General features: G+C 38.5%; 1 protein-coding gene across 9 annotated transcripts in view; it reads right to left on the minus strand.

Moving 5' to 3' along the window:
- HORMAD1 (HORMA domain containing 1) overlaps positions 1–20,184 on the minus strand; it is a 90,067-nt gene that overhangs the window by 33,096 nt on the left and 36,787 nt on the right. For 8 of the 9 annotated variants that reach the window (XM_074188748.1, XM_074188744.1, XM_074188750.1 and 5 more), the window contains 2 exons: positions 9,155–9,226; positions 7,897–8,378 (listed from right to left, as the gene is read on the minus strand). The exons of the other annotated variant lie outside the window; for it this stretch is intronic. In XM_074188748.1, coding sequence (XP_074044849.1) covers positions 8,295–8,378; positions 9,155–9,226 — 156 coding nt within the window. In that variant the 3' untranslated portion in view covers positions 7,897–8,294. Of the gene's footprint in view, positions 1–7,896; positions 8,379–9,154; positions 9,227–20,184 lie in introns of those variants that run through there. 9 annotated transcript variants of the gene reach the window in all.

Genomic DNA, 20,184 nt, shown 5'->3' on the forward strand with positions numbered 1-20,184 from the left:
GAATCTTGTTTTCAACAGGAAATGGGTCGATTTTTACCTTGATCAAGTTGATGCTTAGGTTCAGTATTCTCATTTTATGACAACTAATATTTGACCGAGTTAATACTGAATTTTTCAAATGTGTTTTTCCATATTTGAACTTCCCAATGTATCATAAAGGAATTTATATGTATGTATGTGTATGTATGTGTGTGTGTGTGTGTGTATATATATATATATATATTTTTTTTTTAGGAATTTATATTTTCAAGGAAAGTTGTGGCATATCTCCTAAACTACAGATTTCCAAGAAAAGGGAAGATAGCTATAGGCTATCTTTCTGTGACATCTGGAATATAATACATCTGGGAGACAGCTAAGTGAATTAACCTCTTGAAGTGAGATCTTCCTTAAGGTCAATAATTATCTGGAAAAATTGTCTTCCAGACTTTTAAAATATACATCTCCATTTAATTTCTGCTGACTAAATAATATTGCTAAGCAGAGGTTCTGACCAGAGAAATATGGAAATCATTAGTAACATTATCTCAAAGGTAAGTCTGTTGAGATACAAAGTTTTTCATGGAAAGAAACAGTTTCATATTTATTCTGGTATGTGACTGGTAGGCAGCATGATGAAAACAACAGCTTAGTGACCCAGAATGGCTTGGATTCAAGGCCTGCTTTGGACACTTGATTGGGAGTGTAACCCTAGACAGCTCTCTTAACCCTTCAATGTTTCAGGAAACTCTCTAACTATAAATTAGGACAAGATGTCGATTTATAATTGTTAGAGGAAATTTTTTATATAAAAAATCATGGGCCTAACATTTATCTTTGTATGATTGATACCAAACAACCAGAGATCAAATATGATGTCTAACAAATCCTATCAAAAGCAAACAGCTGGTTTTGGCTAAAGTCCTTAAATGAGCTTCTTTCCAATTTTATCAAAATGATCTCATGCTTAAAAAGCTTCAACAGTCCCTCCTCTGCTCTCTACCACCCCCCCTTACTTTTAGGATAAAGTTTAAAGACCTAGCTAGACAGATAGCTGTCTTAGGGCCATTAACATTTGCATTAAGTTGGTAATTTGGAAGACCAGTAGAAAAAAGTACAGATGTACTTCTACATTCTTATAAATGCTAACTTATACATTCAAAAGCCTAGGAAGGAAAGTAACTGGCAGTTCAAAATTGCTAAAGTTTAGGTATATTAGAATGCTTCTTCCCAAATGCTCTAATTCAAAAATGCCTATGAATTTTTCTCCTATTTCTTGTGCCACGAGTTAAATAAAAAAGCCTTCCCTATGAAAGCCAAACAGAACAATTCAAAAGGCAATGGCCATTTAACTAGCACCCACCCTGTTCAGAGCCCTGTGTAAACAGCAGAATTTGTTAGAGATTAGATGATCATTAAACAGGGAGAGGCTACAGTGCAGAGTAGACAGAAGACAGGATCATAATGGTGAGATGACAATTAACATCAATTAATTTGTATTGAATATTACTTTTGTAGTACAGATCCCTAATTCAACTTTCTTAGCTAACTGGAATGAAGAGGGAAAAGGAAGAGGTACTCAGGACCTTTTAATAAATAACTCTTTGATGAATTGCAATTAACAAACCTATAATTCTACCTAAGGTAAAGACTATACATTCCCACAGGGCATAGCATTCCCCACAAGTATTTTTATGTATGTCCTTTACACACGTACAGGACAATGATGTACTAGTAATAACAATTTTCTATGTAAAGAGGCCTGTAGCTTCACCTAAGAAATGGGAAGTAAAGAGAGTGTAATTATTATTACAAGGGCTTTTCCAATTTTTTTGTTTTGTTTTTTTTATAAGGCAAATGGGGTTAAGTGACTTGCCCAAGGTCACACAGCTAGGTAATTATTAAGTGTCTGAGGTCAAATTTGAACTCAGGTCTCTCCTGACTCCAAGGCCAGTGCTCTATACACTGTGCCATCTAGCTGCCCCTGGGTAGTTACTTTTGACTTTTTAGTAGTTGTTTCATCAGTTTGGAAACATTTTAGCTTTCCTCTTCCACAAAATCTAAGAAGTTTCTCAGTTAAACCAATAGTTTTCATGTTATACACCTCAGCCATCATTCCCAGAGGCAACTGGAGCCCTAAAATTGTGGAGCACAGAAGCCATTCTTTGCAAACTGCCCCCCCAAAAAACCCTAGGAGTTTTACTTCTCTTAAAACTTCTCAATATAAATATGACTAATATGTATCATACACATGGAGATGGATACCTGAATTCCATTACCTCCTTATCTTTCAGGCCCAGGAGCAACACCTCTTCCATAAGGTTGAGGCGAATATCCTTAGAGTCCCCGGAATCATCATTATCCAGACCTCTCTCTTGGTTGGAGTCTTCCTCACCTTCCAATTTTTTTTCAGAATTCTTGTCAACCTCAGCTCGCCGCCGGCCTCGGTGAGTCAAAGATGACATTCTCACCTGTTCCAGGGGAAGTGGAATAAGAACATATACATATATGTGGGTGTGTATTTACACTCAAAAATGTATATTTTTATTTATATATATATATAAATATATATATATATACACCCTCAATTGTCTCTCTCAATATAGCTCAAAACAAGAAATATTTAAAAATTTAAGTTGATAATTAGAGTGAAATTTATAACAATGAATTGGAAAATCCTATTTGCTTTTAAAAGGGCAATTACCTGACTACACATGTATAAACTTTATCAATCATTTATCTTCTCAGTGATGAAGGAGAGGAAGGGAATATTTGGAAAGTAAAATTGTGAAAAAGAAAGGTCAAAAACTGTTTTTATATGTAACTGGGGAAAATATTAAAATTAATTCAAAATAAATATACCCTTGTAAGAAAGGGGAGGTGCAATGAATCAGTTTCTTCATAAAACGAGTTAGATCAAACTATGAAACCTGTTGCTCAACTAGCTAATATTCTTATGATTAAAATGTCATCCTTCCTGTCTACTGCTCAAGAGTGAACTTTCCATGACCTAATGTAAAATATCCTCCCTGCTGCATTTACGAATTAAAAAGGATAGGCAGTTTGATTTTTTAACATAGTTCTTTTATTCATCTAATATACATCTCTTAAGACCACAGGCCAGCTAGATCCTGAGAAAGATCAAAAATTAAGAAACACTTGTCTTCAAGAAACTGACACTCTGAATAAGACATGGACTCAAATAACTATAACCCACAACATCAAATAAAAACATGTAAAGGTAATAAAAAGGATTCTATAAGCTTTATTTGGAGGAAAACTCCACTTTAGAATAATGGAAAAGGCTTTACAAAGGAGGTGATTGAGTCTTAAAAGATGGATAGGATTTCACCAGGCAGAGATGAAGAGATGGTCATTTAAGAAGGAAAACAGCATGAGATGTATTCCAGAGCTGGGCAAGTAGCAGTTTGGTGGCTATTTAGAATTCATGATGAGATGTAGTGTGAGATAAAGTTGAAAAGGTAGACTAGAACTAGATTGGGAATAGCCTCCTTTGAAAACCAGACTACAGGGTTTGAACTCCATTTCAAGACAGTTAGAACCTACTGAAGGTTTCTGATGTGTGAAGTTAAGTGACAGGTGATGTGAATTAGGAAAGTTAATCTGGCAAATGAACTGCAGAAGGAAAAGAAAGAATAGATGTCTCTATTCTTCCTGTCAGAAGACAGAAAGGCTATTATAACAGTCTGGGATAGAGGTGAGGAGGTCTGGCCTAAGATGACAACAGTGGGAATGGTCAGGAGGCAGCAGATTTAAGAATTTTTGTGATGGTACAAACTATCTTATTAGACATGGAAGATAAAGGTTGATGATGTTTGTCCTTCATTCTCAAAGATGACAATGACATCAGGGAAGTGATGCCATGCCAAGCAAGTGAGTTGGGTTCAAGTGAGGGAGAGCTGTGTTAAACCACTGGCTTCATTTTCTCCTCCTGATCCATCTGGGTTCAGTGGCCAGATACAGAATCAGAATGACTGAGGATATAGAAGACTTTGGGTTGTTAAACTCAGGTGTTTTCCAGGCCACGGTTTGACTGAGATAGTACCCATTCAATCATTAAGGTTAGGTAAGGAATGAGGCCAAAAATGACTTCAAAAAAAGAAGGAAAAAAAATTGTTGGGAGGGTAAGATCCTCAGGGCACTCCAATGATTTAAGACAGGTGAGAAAGAAAGGAACTAGGATTTTCTTTTTTGCATAGTCCAAGGGGAAAAATATAATCAATGGCTGTTTGAATTTACTCTAAACCAATCAGGGCCCAAACACTGCCCATGTGGGCTTAGCCTGAGACTCATCTTTGGTCAATCAAGCAGAGCCAGAATGAGTCAAGGCCTATAAACCTCAAGAAATCACAAGTAGGAAAAGAAAAGGAGAAAGTGGAAGATAAAGGAGAAAAGAGTTAAAGAGGTGATGCCAAGGTTCTCATTCCTTGGAGGCTAGTCAATTCTTTTATTCCATGGCTAGAGAAGACTAAATGTTGGTTGGGCAACAAGGTTCTTGTGCACTGTGGTGAGTAGTGTGGTTAAACCAACCTGAGTCAGCTATCCCCTTGGCAAAATGCATGGTACTGTTGACAAGAGAAAGTGGCATGGGAATATGGACAGATTGGCATCTGTTGTGGGCACCGCCATCATCAGTCACCAGTGTCATTCTGAACTCCTTCCTCTCATTCACTGCTAATATTTAATCAACTGGATTCTAAATCCCTATCTAACATATCCATATACATCCCCTACTATGCACAGCCACCTTGACCTGACTTGGGACTTCAAACTGTTCTGGTAATACATATTCCATTTTCAATTCAAACTGCATTAGTAGTTTCCCCTTATATTTCATCATTCATCCAAGTCATCGTCCATGCCCAGACTGTGCCCTCTCCTCCCAGACACCTTCAAAGTTTGACTCTCTTGCCACCTCCTTCCATCAGACTTTTTTCTGACTTCACCAGTTGCTAGAGTTCACTCCTGCCTCAAATCATTTTGTACTATATTTGTGCACATGCTAAAGCTCTCCAAAAAAATATAAGGATCTGAAGACAGAACTGGTCCTTTCTTCCCTTTTTGGTCCTGTATTGCCAATGCTTATGGAAGAAGCAGGATCTTGGTTAATGTTTGTTGTTTGATAACTATAAATCCATTTCCGATACTGTACATCTCATGGAACATGATCTCCCGGTGATTCATCGGTGGCATTTCCTTCAAATGTGAAGGACAAGGGCACCATCGGGCTACATCAGGAAAAGAAGCAGACGTGTTAAGGAAATGGGCAAAAGGATGGAGCCCGTCCAAAAGTAGGGAACCACTGCACGAGAAGTATTTCTTGAAATCAAAGCCAAAAACTTCACTAGGTAATGGGCCAGGGCTCAGGCTTCTAGGGTTCACTAGCCCCCCTTTCACAGATGGGCAACTGGAGACTCCAAGGGACGTCAGGTGGCCGGCCACGGTCCCGGCGACTAGGGCGGGCAGGTGCGGCCTTCCACACGGGTTCTCTCGGGGCCCCCCGCCAGCCTGGGCAGGTCGCGGGGCGCGGGCTCCCATCCCCAGGGCCAGCACCCCACCCCGGGCCTGTCCTTCCGGAAAGGGCAGCGGACGGACACCGCCAGGCCGGCTCCCGCCTGCGGGCTGCCTCCTCGGGAAATTTAAAATCAACATTTAGAATGGAAAACAAGAAGCCGTGAGGCGGAACCAGCAAGCCGCGTTTGTCCCGCAAGCCAGGTCCGAGTAGGCCCCGACGGAGGCAGGCCTGCCTGGCAGAGGGCCGGGAAACTTCAGGCCCCGCGCGATGGTGCCCCACGGAGGCTGGCGAGCCGGCTCGAGGGCGGGCGCCGGCCGCGGCGCACTCACCTGCGTGGCGGCGGCCGCTGGCGTGGCCCGGGCGGCCGCAGGCTCCCCGCCGCTGGACACCTGTTCAGCCTCCGGCGCTTGCGGCCGACAAACTTGTGCGGCGCCGAGCAAGCCGCAACTTTACTTCCTGGTCCTCCGCCGCGAACAAGGACTAACGCCGCGGCTTCCTCGGGATCGCTAGGCAACCTAGCTTGGTGCTCTCGCTCGGACCAATCAGAGGCGGCCAGGGCGGAGCTCCAGCCAATGGGCGGTGGCGAGGAGGGGCCTCCCCCGCTATTGTGTTGCGGTCCAGACAAACCCCACGGAGAGGGGGCGGGCCGGGGCTCGGGCTGACAGCCGGCCAGTCCAATGAGGGACCCCGGCCTGGAGGCCCGGCCCGGCCCGGCGGGGGAGGGGCCTCCCAGCGGCCGCTCGGGGGTGGGCCGGCACGTGACGTCACGGGCCTGCGCGCGGGGGAAGCCAGGGTAGCGGGTGCCGAGGGCTCCCCGCTGCGGACCCTCGCCGCTGGTGCGCAGGCGGCTGCCCGGGGGCCCCTCCTCTGCCAGCGGGGGGCGGCGGCGCTGCCATAGCGCTTCTCGCCTCTCAGGCTCCACCGCCCCCTGCGCTTGCCGTTCTGCTCTTTAAATTAAAAGTCGAGAAAGTCATTCGATTCCGAACAGTAAATGCTTTATTTGTGTAATGAGACACATTTCCGACCCGGAGGTTTCACCTCACTCTGCAATTCAGCACAAATGGCAAACAATGCCACCACTGAGGGGCTGTGCAGATAGGGTGATGACAACGTGTTCACCCTTCCAAGCGGACTCCACGCATAATGACCTCCAAAATATCTATAGGTGCACTTTGTGTGATAGCTGACAGTTGGAAACAAAGATGCCCATCACCTGGGGAGCGGCGAAACCAACTAGTGCATGGATATAATTAAAGATTATTACAGCAAGAAATGATACAAGTGCTAATATGGCTAACATATACATGGATCATCTAGCTCAGATTTCTCAATGTCAAGGGAAGGGGAGGGGAAGAAAAATGTAGAATTCAAAACCTTAGACAAAAGGAAGGTTGAAAATGAAAACTATCTTTGCATGTAGTTGGAAAAATAAACTTATAGGGGCTGCTAGGTGGCACAGCGGATAGAGCACCAGCCCAGAGTCAGGAGGGCCTGAGTTCAAATATGACCTCAGACACGTCAATTACCTAGCTGTGTGGCCTTTGGGCAAGTCACTTAACCCCACTGCCTTGCAAAAACCTAAAAAAAAAAATAAACTTATAGTAAAAGAAAAGATATATGTGATGAGTGCAGAGAAAAATGGAAAGCAGAAGATGAACTGATAAGGAGTTGAGTAAGTGGAGCCAAGGAGACAAAATACACAGTGACTACAATATATGAAAAGAACAATAGATCAAAAAAATAAAAAAATGTTACAAAATTTCAAAGCTCAAACAGTGCTCAAATGAATAATTTTTTTTTCTTTTTCTTTTTTTGGTATTTGCAAAGCAATGGGATTAAATGATTTGCCCAAGGCCACACAGCTAGGTAATTATTAAGTGCATGAGGCCAGATTTGAACTCAGGTACTCCTGACCCCAGGGCTGGTGCTCTATCCACTGTAACCACCTAATGCCCCTCAAATGAATAATTATGAAAAAACACCTCCAACCTACCCATTTTGGGGAGTGGAAGAACACAGGCCTTACATGTTTTCAGACTTTTGCTATGTATTTTGGCCAATTGTGCTGACTTACTCCTTAAAAAATTGTTTTTGTCATAAGGGTTGACTCTGTGAGGGGGAAGACAAAAATACATAGATATACATACTATAGTGATAAAGGGAAAGCAGCAGAGAAAACTTATTTTTAAAATATCATACAATAAAATCTATTACTATACTTGTAAAAAAATTTTAAATGCCAATTTTTGCAATAAATTATAGATCATCATTTTAATATTCTATAAAAAAGAACTAAAGAACATTGTATTAATAAAAATACAATGACAGTCTCAATTTTTATGGTAAAGTTCAAAAAGACATATAATTGTAGATCCCCCCAATGTTAATATCTCAAAATATATTATTTCAAAAATTGGTAGTAGCAAAAGTAAATTAAAAATTAATGTATTTCTAAATGAAGACTACCAAATATAGTCCAGTACTAATTGGAAAACCAGTTATCTGACAATATTATTTGCCTTTGCTACACAAACTTTTTTCAGAATTTTCTCAGAGTAAATCAAAATTTGGTTCTTATTTCATAATATTTTAAGCTATAGTCAATTGTGAAATGTGTGCAAATTATTTGAGGATTATACACATAAAGTTTGAAGTTCATTGTGGGTAGGGATGGGGAGGAGACACAACTTAAAATGTTATTTTATTTCACCATTATATTATTTAGTTTAAATAGTAATGTTGAAAAGCTCTTTACAAACAAGCAGAAGAGAAAATGATCTCATATGTAATCCTTTGGTTCACTGAATCTTCCTCTTTTCGACAATGAATCTTGACTACAGGAAGATCCAAATGGTTGGAGAAACTGTCAAGAGAAAACACAGCTTAAGGAGGAATGCTTTCCTCTGGGACAATCCTCATTGTGAATTTAAGTCTCTATTCATTTGCTATGGGGTCAGATAGTAGGGCTTTACTTTGATTCTGAATGATGTTAAAGAACTCACATCTTCTTTATAAGCATGTGAATATTAGGGGCAGCTAGGAAGTCCAGTAGATAGAGAACAGTCCTGAAGTCAGGAGGACCTGAGATGAAATTTGACCTCAGACACTTAATACTTAGTGTGACCTTGAACTAATCACTTAACCCCATTGCCTTGTTTGTTTTTTTTTTTGTTTGCTTGTTTTTAGGGGTTTTTTTTGGCAAGACTTATGATCTGATTTAGGAGAACAAGATTCTAACTATTACAAATGCTATGTGGACAAGTATTTTACTGAAGAATTAACTCACCTTTTTAGTGTATTTTTTTTTTAGGTTTTTGCAAGGCAATAGGGTTAAGTGGCTTGCCCAAGGCCACACAGCTAGGTCATTATTAAGTGTGAGGCGGGATTTGAACTCAGGTACTCCTGACTCCAGGGCCAGTGCTCTATCCGCCGTGCCACCTAGCTGCCCCCAACTTAACTCACTTTCAAAATCAACATTTAAACAATGAATTATCAATACTAGACAAACCACTCCATAGAGAACTCATTATTTATCTCGGTCATTATTTTAATACTAGTTTAAGGAGATAATCTGACAATTCACATTTCATTACAACATATACTACAGTAATAAATTTTCCATAATCAACATAAATTTACCTTTCTCTCAGGTTCAGATTGTCTCCTTTTCTTAGTTTCTTTACAAGTCTTCACTGACTGATTTACATAAGCCTGAAGAGAGACAAAATAATTGTCATCTATCACTGTCATAACAAACCTCATATTTAACATGGTCATAGAAACTTCAGAAATTAGAAAAAGAAGTTAATCACCTAATTCTTCCCTGGAGGAACACTGATTTTATTGGCATTTGCAATGTTTTTTCCATTTTTATTTTCATGGTAGACAGATTACTGCAGTATAATATATAAATATGTCAATATAAATATCGCTATATATATAGCAACATTGTGAATATGAACATTTTATAATTCATTCAACAAACATATTCCACCTACTACGTCTAAAAGTACTCTGATAAGCACTGGATACAAGGATAAAAGAAAAAAATTCTTGCCCTCAAGGAATTTACACTCCATTAAGAAGATGCAACAGTCCAACAAATATATAGATAAGGAAACATGAGATAACTTGAGCAAAATGAATGATTTCAAGGAGTTAAAGGACTTAATCTAATTATGGAAGACAGTATAGCATAAGACAGATGACGGAATACCAAGCTCTGGCACTGGCAAGCAGGTTAATTTGCTGGAATAAAATATTTGGAGAATAAATATGAACTCAGTTTAGAAAGGTAGGCTGGAGCCAGATTGTGGGAAGCATAGACTTCCAGGTAATAAGGTTTGCTACTTTATCCTAGAAACCATACAATACTTTCTGAGCACTGGTGTAACATGACCAAGACTGTGCCTTGTAAGTATTATTTTTAACATTATTATGACAGATGGATCAAAGGGGGAAGAGGACTAAAAGATGGGAAATCAATTAGGAGACTGCAGCAATCCAATCCAAAAAAGGAAAAAGCCTGTTTTAAGGCCTTAGTGTGAATAGAGAAGAGTAATTCATGGACTGGATACAGAGGATGTAAGGAAGGGAAAAGTTATGAAGATGACTGGATGAGGAACAAGTTTAGGGAGAAAAATAACCAGATCCACTGTAGAACTGTTGAATCTGAAAAACTAAAGGGACTTCCAGGTGGAAATATCCTGTTGATAATGTGGAACTGGGATTCAAGAAAGCAGTTGGGATTGGTTATATCGATTTTTTTTTTTTTTTAGTTTTTACAAGGCAATGGGGTTAAGTGGCTTGCCCAAGGCCACACAGCTAGGTAATTATTAAATGTCTGAGGTTGGATTTAAACTCAAGTACTTCTGACTTCAGGGCCAGTGTTCTATCTACTGCACTACCTGGCTGCCCCAGTTAAATTGATTTTTTAGTTATTTATGTAGAGATGATAATACTGCTCAATGCATATTTTGCCACATAAAAGCCTTTGATTTATTTGTGTATTTTTATGCTAAATTCGAAAGTACAAATGTAATTTCTTGAACACCCACCATTATTGTAATATTTTGAATTAGATTTTTTGTAATGGGTATCTGGAATATATGCAGACCTTATCAAGAGAGGTCTCTCTACCAGGAAGATGCTGGTACTTCTGGAAGAATCAGGAGGAGGAGGGAAAAAATTACCTTTGGGGGCGGCTAGGTGGTACAGTGGACAGAGCACTGGCACTGGAGTCAGGAGGACCTGAGTTCAAATCCAACCTCAGACACTTAATTACCTGGCTGAGCGGCCTTGCGCAAGCCACTTAACTCCATTGCCTTGCAAAAAAAAGTACCTTGGAAAGATTGAAATACATGAAGCAGTAAAATGTTTAACATTAAATGGAAAATATTTCACAATTGGCTCTCCAAAAATATGTACATGATACACTGCATGATTAAAATGTTCTCCAAACTTTCATATGTCTAGACAACCAACAAAACAATAAAGCCCTGACTTGTTGAGGCTGACCATTTTCAAGGTGTAAAGATTCACAGTGAGAATATTAACAATCACCTTTGCTATAAGCTGGCAGTAGACCACCCCCTGCTTTTGTGGAGACATACTATAACTGACTGAGGACAACCTTTTTCACTTGGTTATGTCAAAATTATTTTGGAAACACCCTATTTCCCAGAATTTGGACCCAGCAAACAGGCTGTGGTGCTTAGAATCACAACAATCCTTTGCTAAGGATGATCCCACTCCCAGGTGTTTGATCACTGAGGAATTTATGACCCCTATTCTCCAAGGACCTGAGAGCCAAAGTGCTGTTGCCTAAAGCTATCTATCCCCTCTCTTAATGTTCATAATCCTTATTCCTTGAAACGGTTAAGTAAACCAAACCTGGTAGTGCCCTCCCCTGCCTGCTGTGAGACAAGAACCAGCAATACTATTCATGCATTGGCTTGCCGTGGAAGCAGGAACGCAAGACCTCAAAATGATTATGCCCTGGTTCAGCTCATTTGAGATCTATGTCTATAAACTCTGCCTTTCCTCCAGCAAGATAAGCCCTCCCCATCGGGAGCACTTCTACTTGCCAGTGTCGTTTCCCCTCCTCCTGAAATTAATTAAAATTCTGTTTAATCCCTGACTCTCCTGTCTCTAGCCTGCTCTGTTCAGCTCCAGCTATTCAGAGATTAGAGGCTGGTTCTGTTCCAATTGATATTAACTGGAATTAGCCAAAATTAGCCAGGATAGTTGGCATCTTCCAGAAAGACTTGTTATCAGTTCTGGTCTCCTCTTTTTCATTCATTTGTGTCTAAGGGACTATCCTATAAAGGAAAAGAGACATAGGGCCTTCTTCCCCTTTGAGGTCACGGAGCCAAGAAATAAGCCTCTGTCTTTGGTCTGATTTATTTTTTTTTCATTCTAGGGGTAGAGAATGACCCAAAGGAACCTGAGTCAGAATTAAGGCAGGATATTTCTGCCAGTCTCATTTCAATGTACCCCCAAAGAACAGGGAGGGTAACTTTGTGGACTTCCAGGTGTAATGCCACATCCAAACAGGATCTTGGATTGACAAATGCTATATAACCTGACCTAAGTTATGAGTTTGATCTTGTCCTCCCCTACCCTGTTAAACTGAGGTGATATAGGGATAATACCCCTGAGATATTGGGGAAAATAGTTATAAATCTGTTTCTGCTGTATCTATAAAGTTAGTATCCCTTTATAAAAGTATTTCTATAACTTGTTAAATGGAACTAGAAACTGCCAGTAGGGGTTCAAGTCAGTGACATTTGAAAAGAGATATATCCCTGTTCCTCAGGTGTCCCTAGAACCCTGTACCAAGTCAGACTCTGGGAAGGAGAGAGAGAGCATCCTTGCTGCACATGCAGTATAAATAATCAAGTGTAATTTGGTTAGAAGGGACTGAGGATATAGGAGAGAAGGATACAGTGAGAAAGCACTAAATATTTTGTGACAAGGTTGACTGGGTTACTGTCATATTATTCAGGTGTTTCTAATATTGTTTTCTCAATGTCTTGCACTTTGTAAAAAGTGGTGTAAATGATTTAAATTCTCAATATGCCCCATATTTAGATCACTAAAATAACTTGTTATGAATCTGGTGAGCTAATCTTTAGATCTGAAGCAAAACTTAACTCTTGCAGTTAAGAAAACATATCCTGATTGTAAAAATAGGTGACCAGGATGATGAGCCCTTCATCTGTGCCAATATTCTTTTTTTGGACTACTGACCAACTCTACACAGGGCTAGAATTACCCTGTTTACAATTCCTACAATTTCAAAAGAACAAAAGACCACTCAACAGAATACTATTTTTGGTGGACAAATAGATTTCAAGACTAAAACACAAGTACAATATGTAAATCTACCATAAACTGTAAGAACTGCTTTATACAGTAAAGAACTATTTGGATCAAAAGCATCAGAAACCTAGAATCTGGATGAAAAACCTGAACCTGATGTTTCAGACTGAAAAGATGAGATACACTCTTCAACCAAGGAGATCAGGAAGGTAAATCCCCTTTTAAGTAATCTTTGCATCTTCAGCTTCTCATTTAACATCTCAAGCATACTTAAATGTTCCTGTCATAACTTATTCCTAAATCGATCTGAAAGAGATGAAATCTTCTATAAGAGGGCAATAAAATTTGGACATTTTCCTTGAGAAGTATCAAATGTGACAAATGTTTTTGGCTTATCTTTGGGATTTTTAAAGTGATTGTTATTTAATTAGGATTACAGCTCGGGCATGCCAAATATTGCTGAATTATTGGATGTAGTAGGGGATGAATGGAGCTGTGAAGAGCATTCCATGAAACAGAGCTGCAGAGGAGCTCTGAGGTCAACTTCTGGCTCAGCAAGTAACTTATCACTTAAAAGTCTTGCTGTTTTAGCATGAGATCCTAAATCCTAAATAGTCAATCCTTAGTGAACTCCCTAGCCTGGGACTGCAGCCAGTTGGGGTGAGATGCTGTAGTAGATACAAGATGATACAGTATCCAATGTCATATTCTTGGCTTCAGTTCTCCAGGTGGATTAAGTAACGCTAGTTAGAGATAGAGAAGGGTGAATCTTTTTGCAGGAGGCCACAGATGGATGAGATTTGCACAGGAGGCTGGATGTGTCTGTCTTCTCCCCTTATGATCTTTCCTGATATGGATATCCAGAGGTGAATGTGTTCAAGGTTGGAGGTGATCATATATATTCAAATGGTCTAGAGCTCCAACAAGAGATCAGAGTTGAATTGAGACCAGGTGTGAGAAGCTCTCAACAACAATTCCAGTGTTCTTAAAGGACACTGCCTATCTTACCAGATTTCAGTGCTAAACCAAGATGCTATGTCAAATGCCTAATTAGCAGTATTCCAAAATACCCTCTGTTCTGATATCATTAAACACCAGTATTTCAGGGGATTCTAACAGTAGTTACAAATGACTGGATCCTGCTGAACTCATTCTGTTACTGTGTGCCTACATGTATTCTGTATTTAGCATTTTTTGAATATTAGGATAAATGACCTGTCCATATCTAATTAATATTTTACTCCCTAGTCTGGGAAGTTTAAAACATTTTCCCCTCAACTTGGGAATTTAGCAAATCAATGAGTATGAGAAGAGGAACCCTAATCACTAATTAGAAGCCAAGTCCATCTAAGACTAAACTTAGCTTGCTGAAAAATTTGGTCAAGGTGATAAAACAAAAATAATAAAGATTTTCTTTATCTAAAAATAAAATTTTATGAATTAAGAAAGTCAAAACTAAAGTGAGGGTATTTGTAGATTCTCAGATAAGTGGAGGATTAAAAGATGAATACTTCTGCAGGCTATAAAATAAACTCACATAAACCATCAGCATTTCTATATATTACCAACAAAGTCTAGCAGCAAGAGATAAAAAAAGGAAATTTCTTTTTAAACAGCCATAGACAATATGAAACACTTGGGAATTACCTGCCAAGAAATACCCAGAAACCATATGAACACAATTATAAAATACTTCTTATGCAAATAAAGTCAGATCTAAATAAGTAGAAAGATATCAATTGCTCATATGTAGGCTGAGCCACACAATAAAAATGACAATTGAAACTAAATTAATTTGCTTATCCAATGCCATTACAAATAAACTCCCAAAATTTTATTTTATAGAATCAGAAAAAATAATAAAATTCATCTGGAAGAAAAAGGGATCAAGAATAAAAAAGGAATTAAAAAAATGTGAAGGTGGCCGGGTCTTACAAGATTTTAATCTACATTATAAAGCAATACTCATTAGAACAATCTGGTACTAAGAAAGAGTGATGAGTCAGTTGAATAGATTGAGTATAAAATGCACAGTAATAAATGAGCAAAGTAATCTAGTGTTTGTTAAACCTAAAGACCTAACCTTTTGGGACAAGAATTCACTACTTGACAAAAACTGTTGAGAAAACTAGAAAGTAGTATGGCATAAATTATGAAAGAACAATATCTTAACATTGCATATCAGGATAAGATTGTTAACCAAAAAAACAGTATCACAATGAGACATGGGTTGCAACTGGATTTATTATAAAAGAAAGGCACACACATGTGGGAATTTCTTATACCAAGGGGCCCATTGGTGCAGTGAAAGCTTGGGGTATTTAAGTTACAGGGAAAAGAAGTGATGGGGGAACTCTCTTGAAGTAAAGAAGAAAAGTGATGACAAAAGCACCATTCTTTTCCCTTGAAAAAGGGATGAAGAGACCATGAAGAGAGGGTGGTCTGTTTATCTACCAAGATCCTAGCTACACAAAAGTTTCTCCTGGTGCAGACTGACTGTTGCCTGAGTCCAACTTAGAAAACAAACAACAATTTGTGCCAGCTTAGAGGGCCAAACTTCATCTTTGACATGTTCAGGGTCCCTTGCATACTTTTGAGTCTAGTGTGTCTGGAAAATCTGTCAACTTAAGAAGATAGGTATGGGGGGCCTGTTACCATTGTGGAAAGTAATACATGATTAAGACACAAAAGGTAAACATGGAATAGTTTATCTGTTAGATCTATGGTCAAAGGAACACAATGTATGACCAAACAAGAGATAAAGATCACTACAAGTTGTAAAATGGATAATTTTGATTATATTAAATTTAAAAGGTCTTTTATAAACAAAATCAATGCTCAAGATTAGAAGGAAAGCAGAATGTTGGGGGGAATTATTTTCAGCAAGTATTTCTGATAAAGGCCTCATTTCTATATTACATAGAGAACCGAGTCAAACTTAGGAATAAAAGTCATTTCCCAAATGATAAAAGGTCTAAGAATATGAACAGGTAGTTTTCAGATGAAGAAATCAATCATGAAAAAATGCTCTAAATTCACTATTAGAGAAATGCAACTTTCACACCTATCAGATATGATATAAAAGGAAAATGATAAATGTTGGGGGGGGGTAATGGGAAAACTAGGATACAAATAGACCTTTTATGGAGTTGTGAAGTGATCCAACAAATCTGGAGAGCAATTTGGAACTATGCCCAAAGGGTTAAACTGTACATACTCTTTGATGCAGCAATACACCACTAGGTCTGTATCCCAACCCCAAAAGTGGATTGGGGGAAGGATCAATTCATACAAAAATTTTTATAATAGTTCTTTTTGTGGTGGCAAAGAATTGAAAGTTGAGGGGATGTACATCAATTGGGGAATGGCTGAACAAGTTGTAGTATATGGATGTAATGAAATACTATATTGTGACATAATAAATGATGAGCAGGAAGGTTTCAGAAGAACCTGAAATAACTTACATGAATTGTTATAAAGTAGAGTGAATAGAATCAGGAGAACTGAATGACTTAATTATTCTTTTTTAAAAAAATATTTATTTTGGAGCAGTTGGTGGCTCAGTGGATAGAGCCCTGGAGTCAGGAGGACATGAGTTCAAATCTGACCTCAGACACTTAATAATTACCTAGCTGTGTGAGCAAGTCACTTAACTCTATTGCCTTGCAAAAAACAAAATATAAAATAAGAAAATGTATTTTTCCAACTACATGCACTGGTAGTTTTCAACAATCATTTTTTGGCAAGGTTTTGAGTTTTAGATTTTTCTCCCTCCCTCCTCCCTCCTCTCCCCTCTCCCCCCTCCCCTCTCTCCCCTCTCTCCCCCCTCCCCTTGACAATTTATTATAAGCTAAATATGTATAACAATGCTTAACATAGATCCATATTAAACATGTTATAAAAGAAGAATTAAGTCCAAACCAGGAAAAAAAATTATACAGAAAAAAAGACCATACATAAGACAACTTTTATGAAATTGTATGAAGATAGTAAGCTTTGGTCTTCATTTAAGTTCCACAGTTCCTTCTCTGGATATGGATGGTATTTTCTATCACAAGTCTTTTAGAATTATCTATGATTATTATACTGCTGAAATTAGTTAGTCTCAGCAATATAATGATCCAAGACAATTCCAAAGGACTTTTGATGAAAAATGCTATCTATCTACCTTCAGAGAAAGAACTGAGTCTGAATTCAGATCAAAACATTCTATTTTTCATTTTTTGTGGGTTTTTTTCTGTGTTTTCTTTCACAATATGACTAATGTGGAAATACATTTTGCATGTTGAAAAACATATCAAATTACTTGCTATTTCAAGTAGGGGAGAGGAGACAGAGGGAAGGAGGAAGGGAGAGGATTTGGGATTCAAAATTTTTTAAGAATGTCAAAAATTGCTTTTATATGTAATTGGAAGAAATATTATTCAAAACAAAAAGATAAATACTTTAAAGATAAGTTGAATGAAGTTGAAGGAGCTTCATTGGAATAATTGTTTTAAGTGACCAAGACAGGTAATTAGCAAAAAATCTCAATATGTTTTCAAAGCTTATGAAAGTAAAGAATGTAACATATTTAAAACCTATTTATTAGGTTCACATTTGAACTTCTTTCCAGAAAATCAATGTGTTTTAAGTGACAAGTATGAGAAATGCTTACATCAAGAAATCATGACAAAGAAAAAGTGGTACCAGGGTAATGTAGCCCAGGCATACTGGATGATCACTTTTGGGTACTAAGGAAGGATGTTGCATAGGCAAAATACAATAGAACACTATTTTTTTTTAGGTTTTTGCAAGGCAAATGGGGTTAAGTGGCTTGCCCAAGGCTACACAGCTAGGTAATTATTAAGTGTCTGAGACCAGATTTGAACCTAGGCACTCCTCACTCCAAGGCCGGTGCTTTATCCACTACGCCACCGAGCCACCCCAATAGAACACTATTAATAGCTACCTTTTAAATCAGTTATAAAAGTATAATTTTGTTTAAAAACTTTTTGAAACATAAAATTGTGATTCCTGTCAAAATTGTGAACAATAGACAAAATCTAATGCAAAAATACCATGAAATTAATTTTGCTTTATGATTATCTTTTTAATTGTTGTCCCATGGGAACTGATAAGATCACTAGTAGAGAGAATATAGAGGGAAGAAGATGGTCCAAGATAGAATCTTGGGAATACACTCACAGTGAGACATGAGTCAACAACTTAGCATCATAGCATCCTCACCAACATGGCAGCTGGTGCAAAAGGCCACACCTCAAGGAACCAGGGTCTGGCACACAGGAGGTGCTGTTGCAGAAGGAATTTTCCTTTCTCTTCCTCCCTCCCCTTCCTGGTACACAGACTTTAGTAAATATTTGAAGAGCTGTCAAGCCTGACAGTCATCCCCCTTCCAGACTGATTGTGGACTAGATATGTGGTCCTACTTGGCCTCTTGGCCTCATTTTTCTTTTATCTAGCCTTAATCATTTAATGGGTGCCACCTCAGTCAAACTGTGATCTGGGAAAGATCTAGTTTTTAAAAAGTCAAGGTCTCCTACTACATCTGGGGACACCTCTACTCATCCTGATCCTGATCCTGATTCTGGTGATTTAGCACAGCCCTCCTCCCCCCACTCAAACCCATTCAATATGTATGTCATGACATTATCTCCCTGATGTCATGGTTTTCTTCGAGAATGAAGAACAAATGTCAATTGAATAAATAATGAAAAAGAGGAAATGTTGTAAAGGGGTCTTCAGGTATGGATAAATTGTTGTGAGATAAGGGAAAAGGGGAAGTTCTTGGAGAATGGTCTTTTTTTTTTAGTGAAGTATGAGAAGAGATCCTCAGATGAATGGGTGGGGATGAAAGAAGAAAAGGAAATGTTTAAATAGTCGCTTGTGAGGACTGAAAATTTATTAGGGAGGAGGAAAAGGATCGCTTTATTTCAGTGAAAATTTATTTGAAATTAGGTAACTAATCTGTAGTGGACTCAATTCAGACTTCCTTTTGTCCTGTTCAGCAGCACATGTGGGAATAATACGGGGTTGGGCTTTGGCAAGAACATGAACAGTGAATGGAAAAGGGAACAAGAACTTGTGGGTTAGAGAAGAACGTAAATTTGAACTAGTTCACTAAAGATTCAAAAAAAGACGAGTATATAGCTGGAGCAGAGGTGATAGCTTGGGAAGAGTAAGGCATAAGGAATTAGGAATGGTACATAATGATAAGATAAAAGAATTTCAGAGTTCTTATCTATATATTCTTTGAGAAAAAGGGAGAATGATGAAAAGGCTTAGAGATATTAGAAAATCACTGAATTATGTTGCCTAACTTAGAAAAATATCTTTTTTTTTCCTTCCAATCTATCCACAAGCAATTATTAAATACCTCCCTGATCATACATTGCAGCCCTAGACTCTCTTCTCAGTTTCAGTCCCACATTGACTATTAGACATTTCACACTTGTTATCCTTTGGATGTCTCAACCCTGATGATAGTACTTAACATAGTTCCTTTAAAACTTAACCCTCTTCTGAATTTCTGTTTCTATGATAGCCCATACTTTCACATACCCAGATCCACATTTCCTCACTTTTCATCATGTCACATATTCAGTCAGTTGCCCCATTTCTTTAATTATATCTTAACAACATCTCTTGTATTTAATCCCTTCCATTATTCACAGGTCTCTCTTACTTCCCAGTCCTTTGCAACTTCATTTCTCAACTTTCTCCAAAGTTACCAAGGTTATCTCTTCATTGTCAAATCTGAGAACCTTTTTTTCAATCTTAATCCTTTTTGACCTCTCTGCTGCACTTAACACTGTTGACTGCCTTCTCCTGGGTACTTTCTGAGTTTTCATGATTTTAAACTCTCTTGTTTTTTTTTCTTACCTGTCTGGATTAATAAGGTGTTAACTATACAAAAGTCGGATTTTTTTTTTTTGCTTTGTTTTTTAGTACAATTAATACAGTTTAGTACAATTAACATCAAGAAAATACAAGTGCTCCATCAGTCAGCACAGCAAATAGAGAAGTTTTGAGGACTGTGGACAAGTTTACTTACCTCAGCAGTGTACTTTTCAGGTAGGTACACATTGACAATGAGGTTGATACCCACATTGCCAGAGCTAACACAGTATTTGGGAGGCTCCGAAAGAAAGTGTGGGAGAGAAAAGACTAACAAACTTGAAGGTCCTCAGAGCTACTGTGCTGACCTCATTGCTATATGCCTGTGAAACCTGGACAGTCTACCAGCACCATGTCAGGAAACAGAAGTGCTTCCATTTAAATTGTCTGGGGGGGGGGGCTAGGTGGCACAGCAGATAGAGTTCAAATTCGACCTCAGACACTTATTA

This window comes from Macrotis lagotis, chromosome 5, assembly GCF_037893015.1.
Source record: "Macrotis lagotis isolate mMagLag1 chromosome 5, bilby.v1.9.chrom.fasta, whole genome shotgun sequence".
In the NCBI taxonomy this organism is placed as follows: domain Eukaryota; kingdom Metazoa; phylum Chordata; class Mammalia; order Peramelemorphia; family Peramelidae; genus Macrotis; species Macrotis lagotis.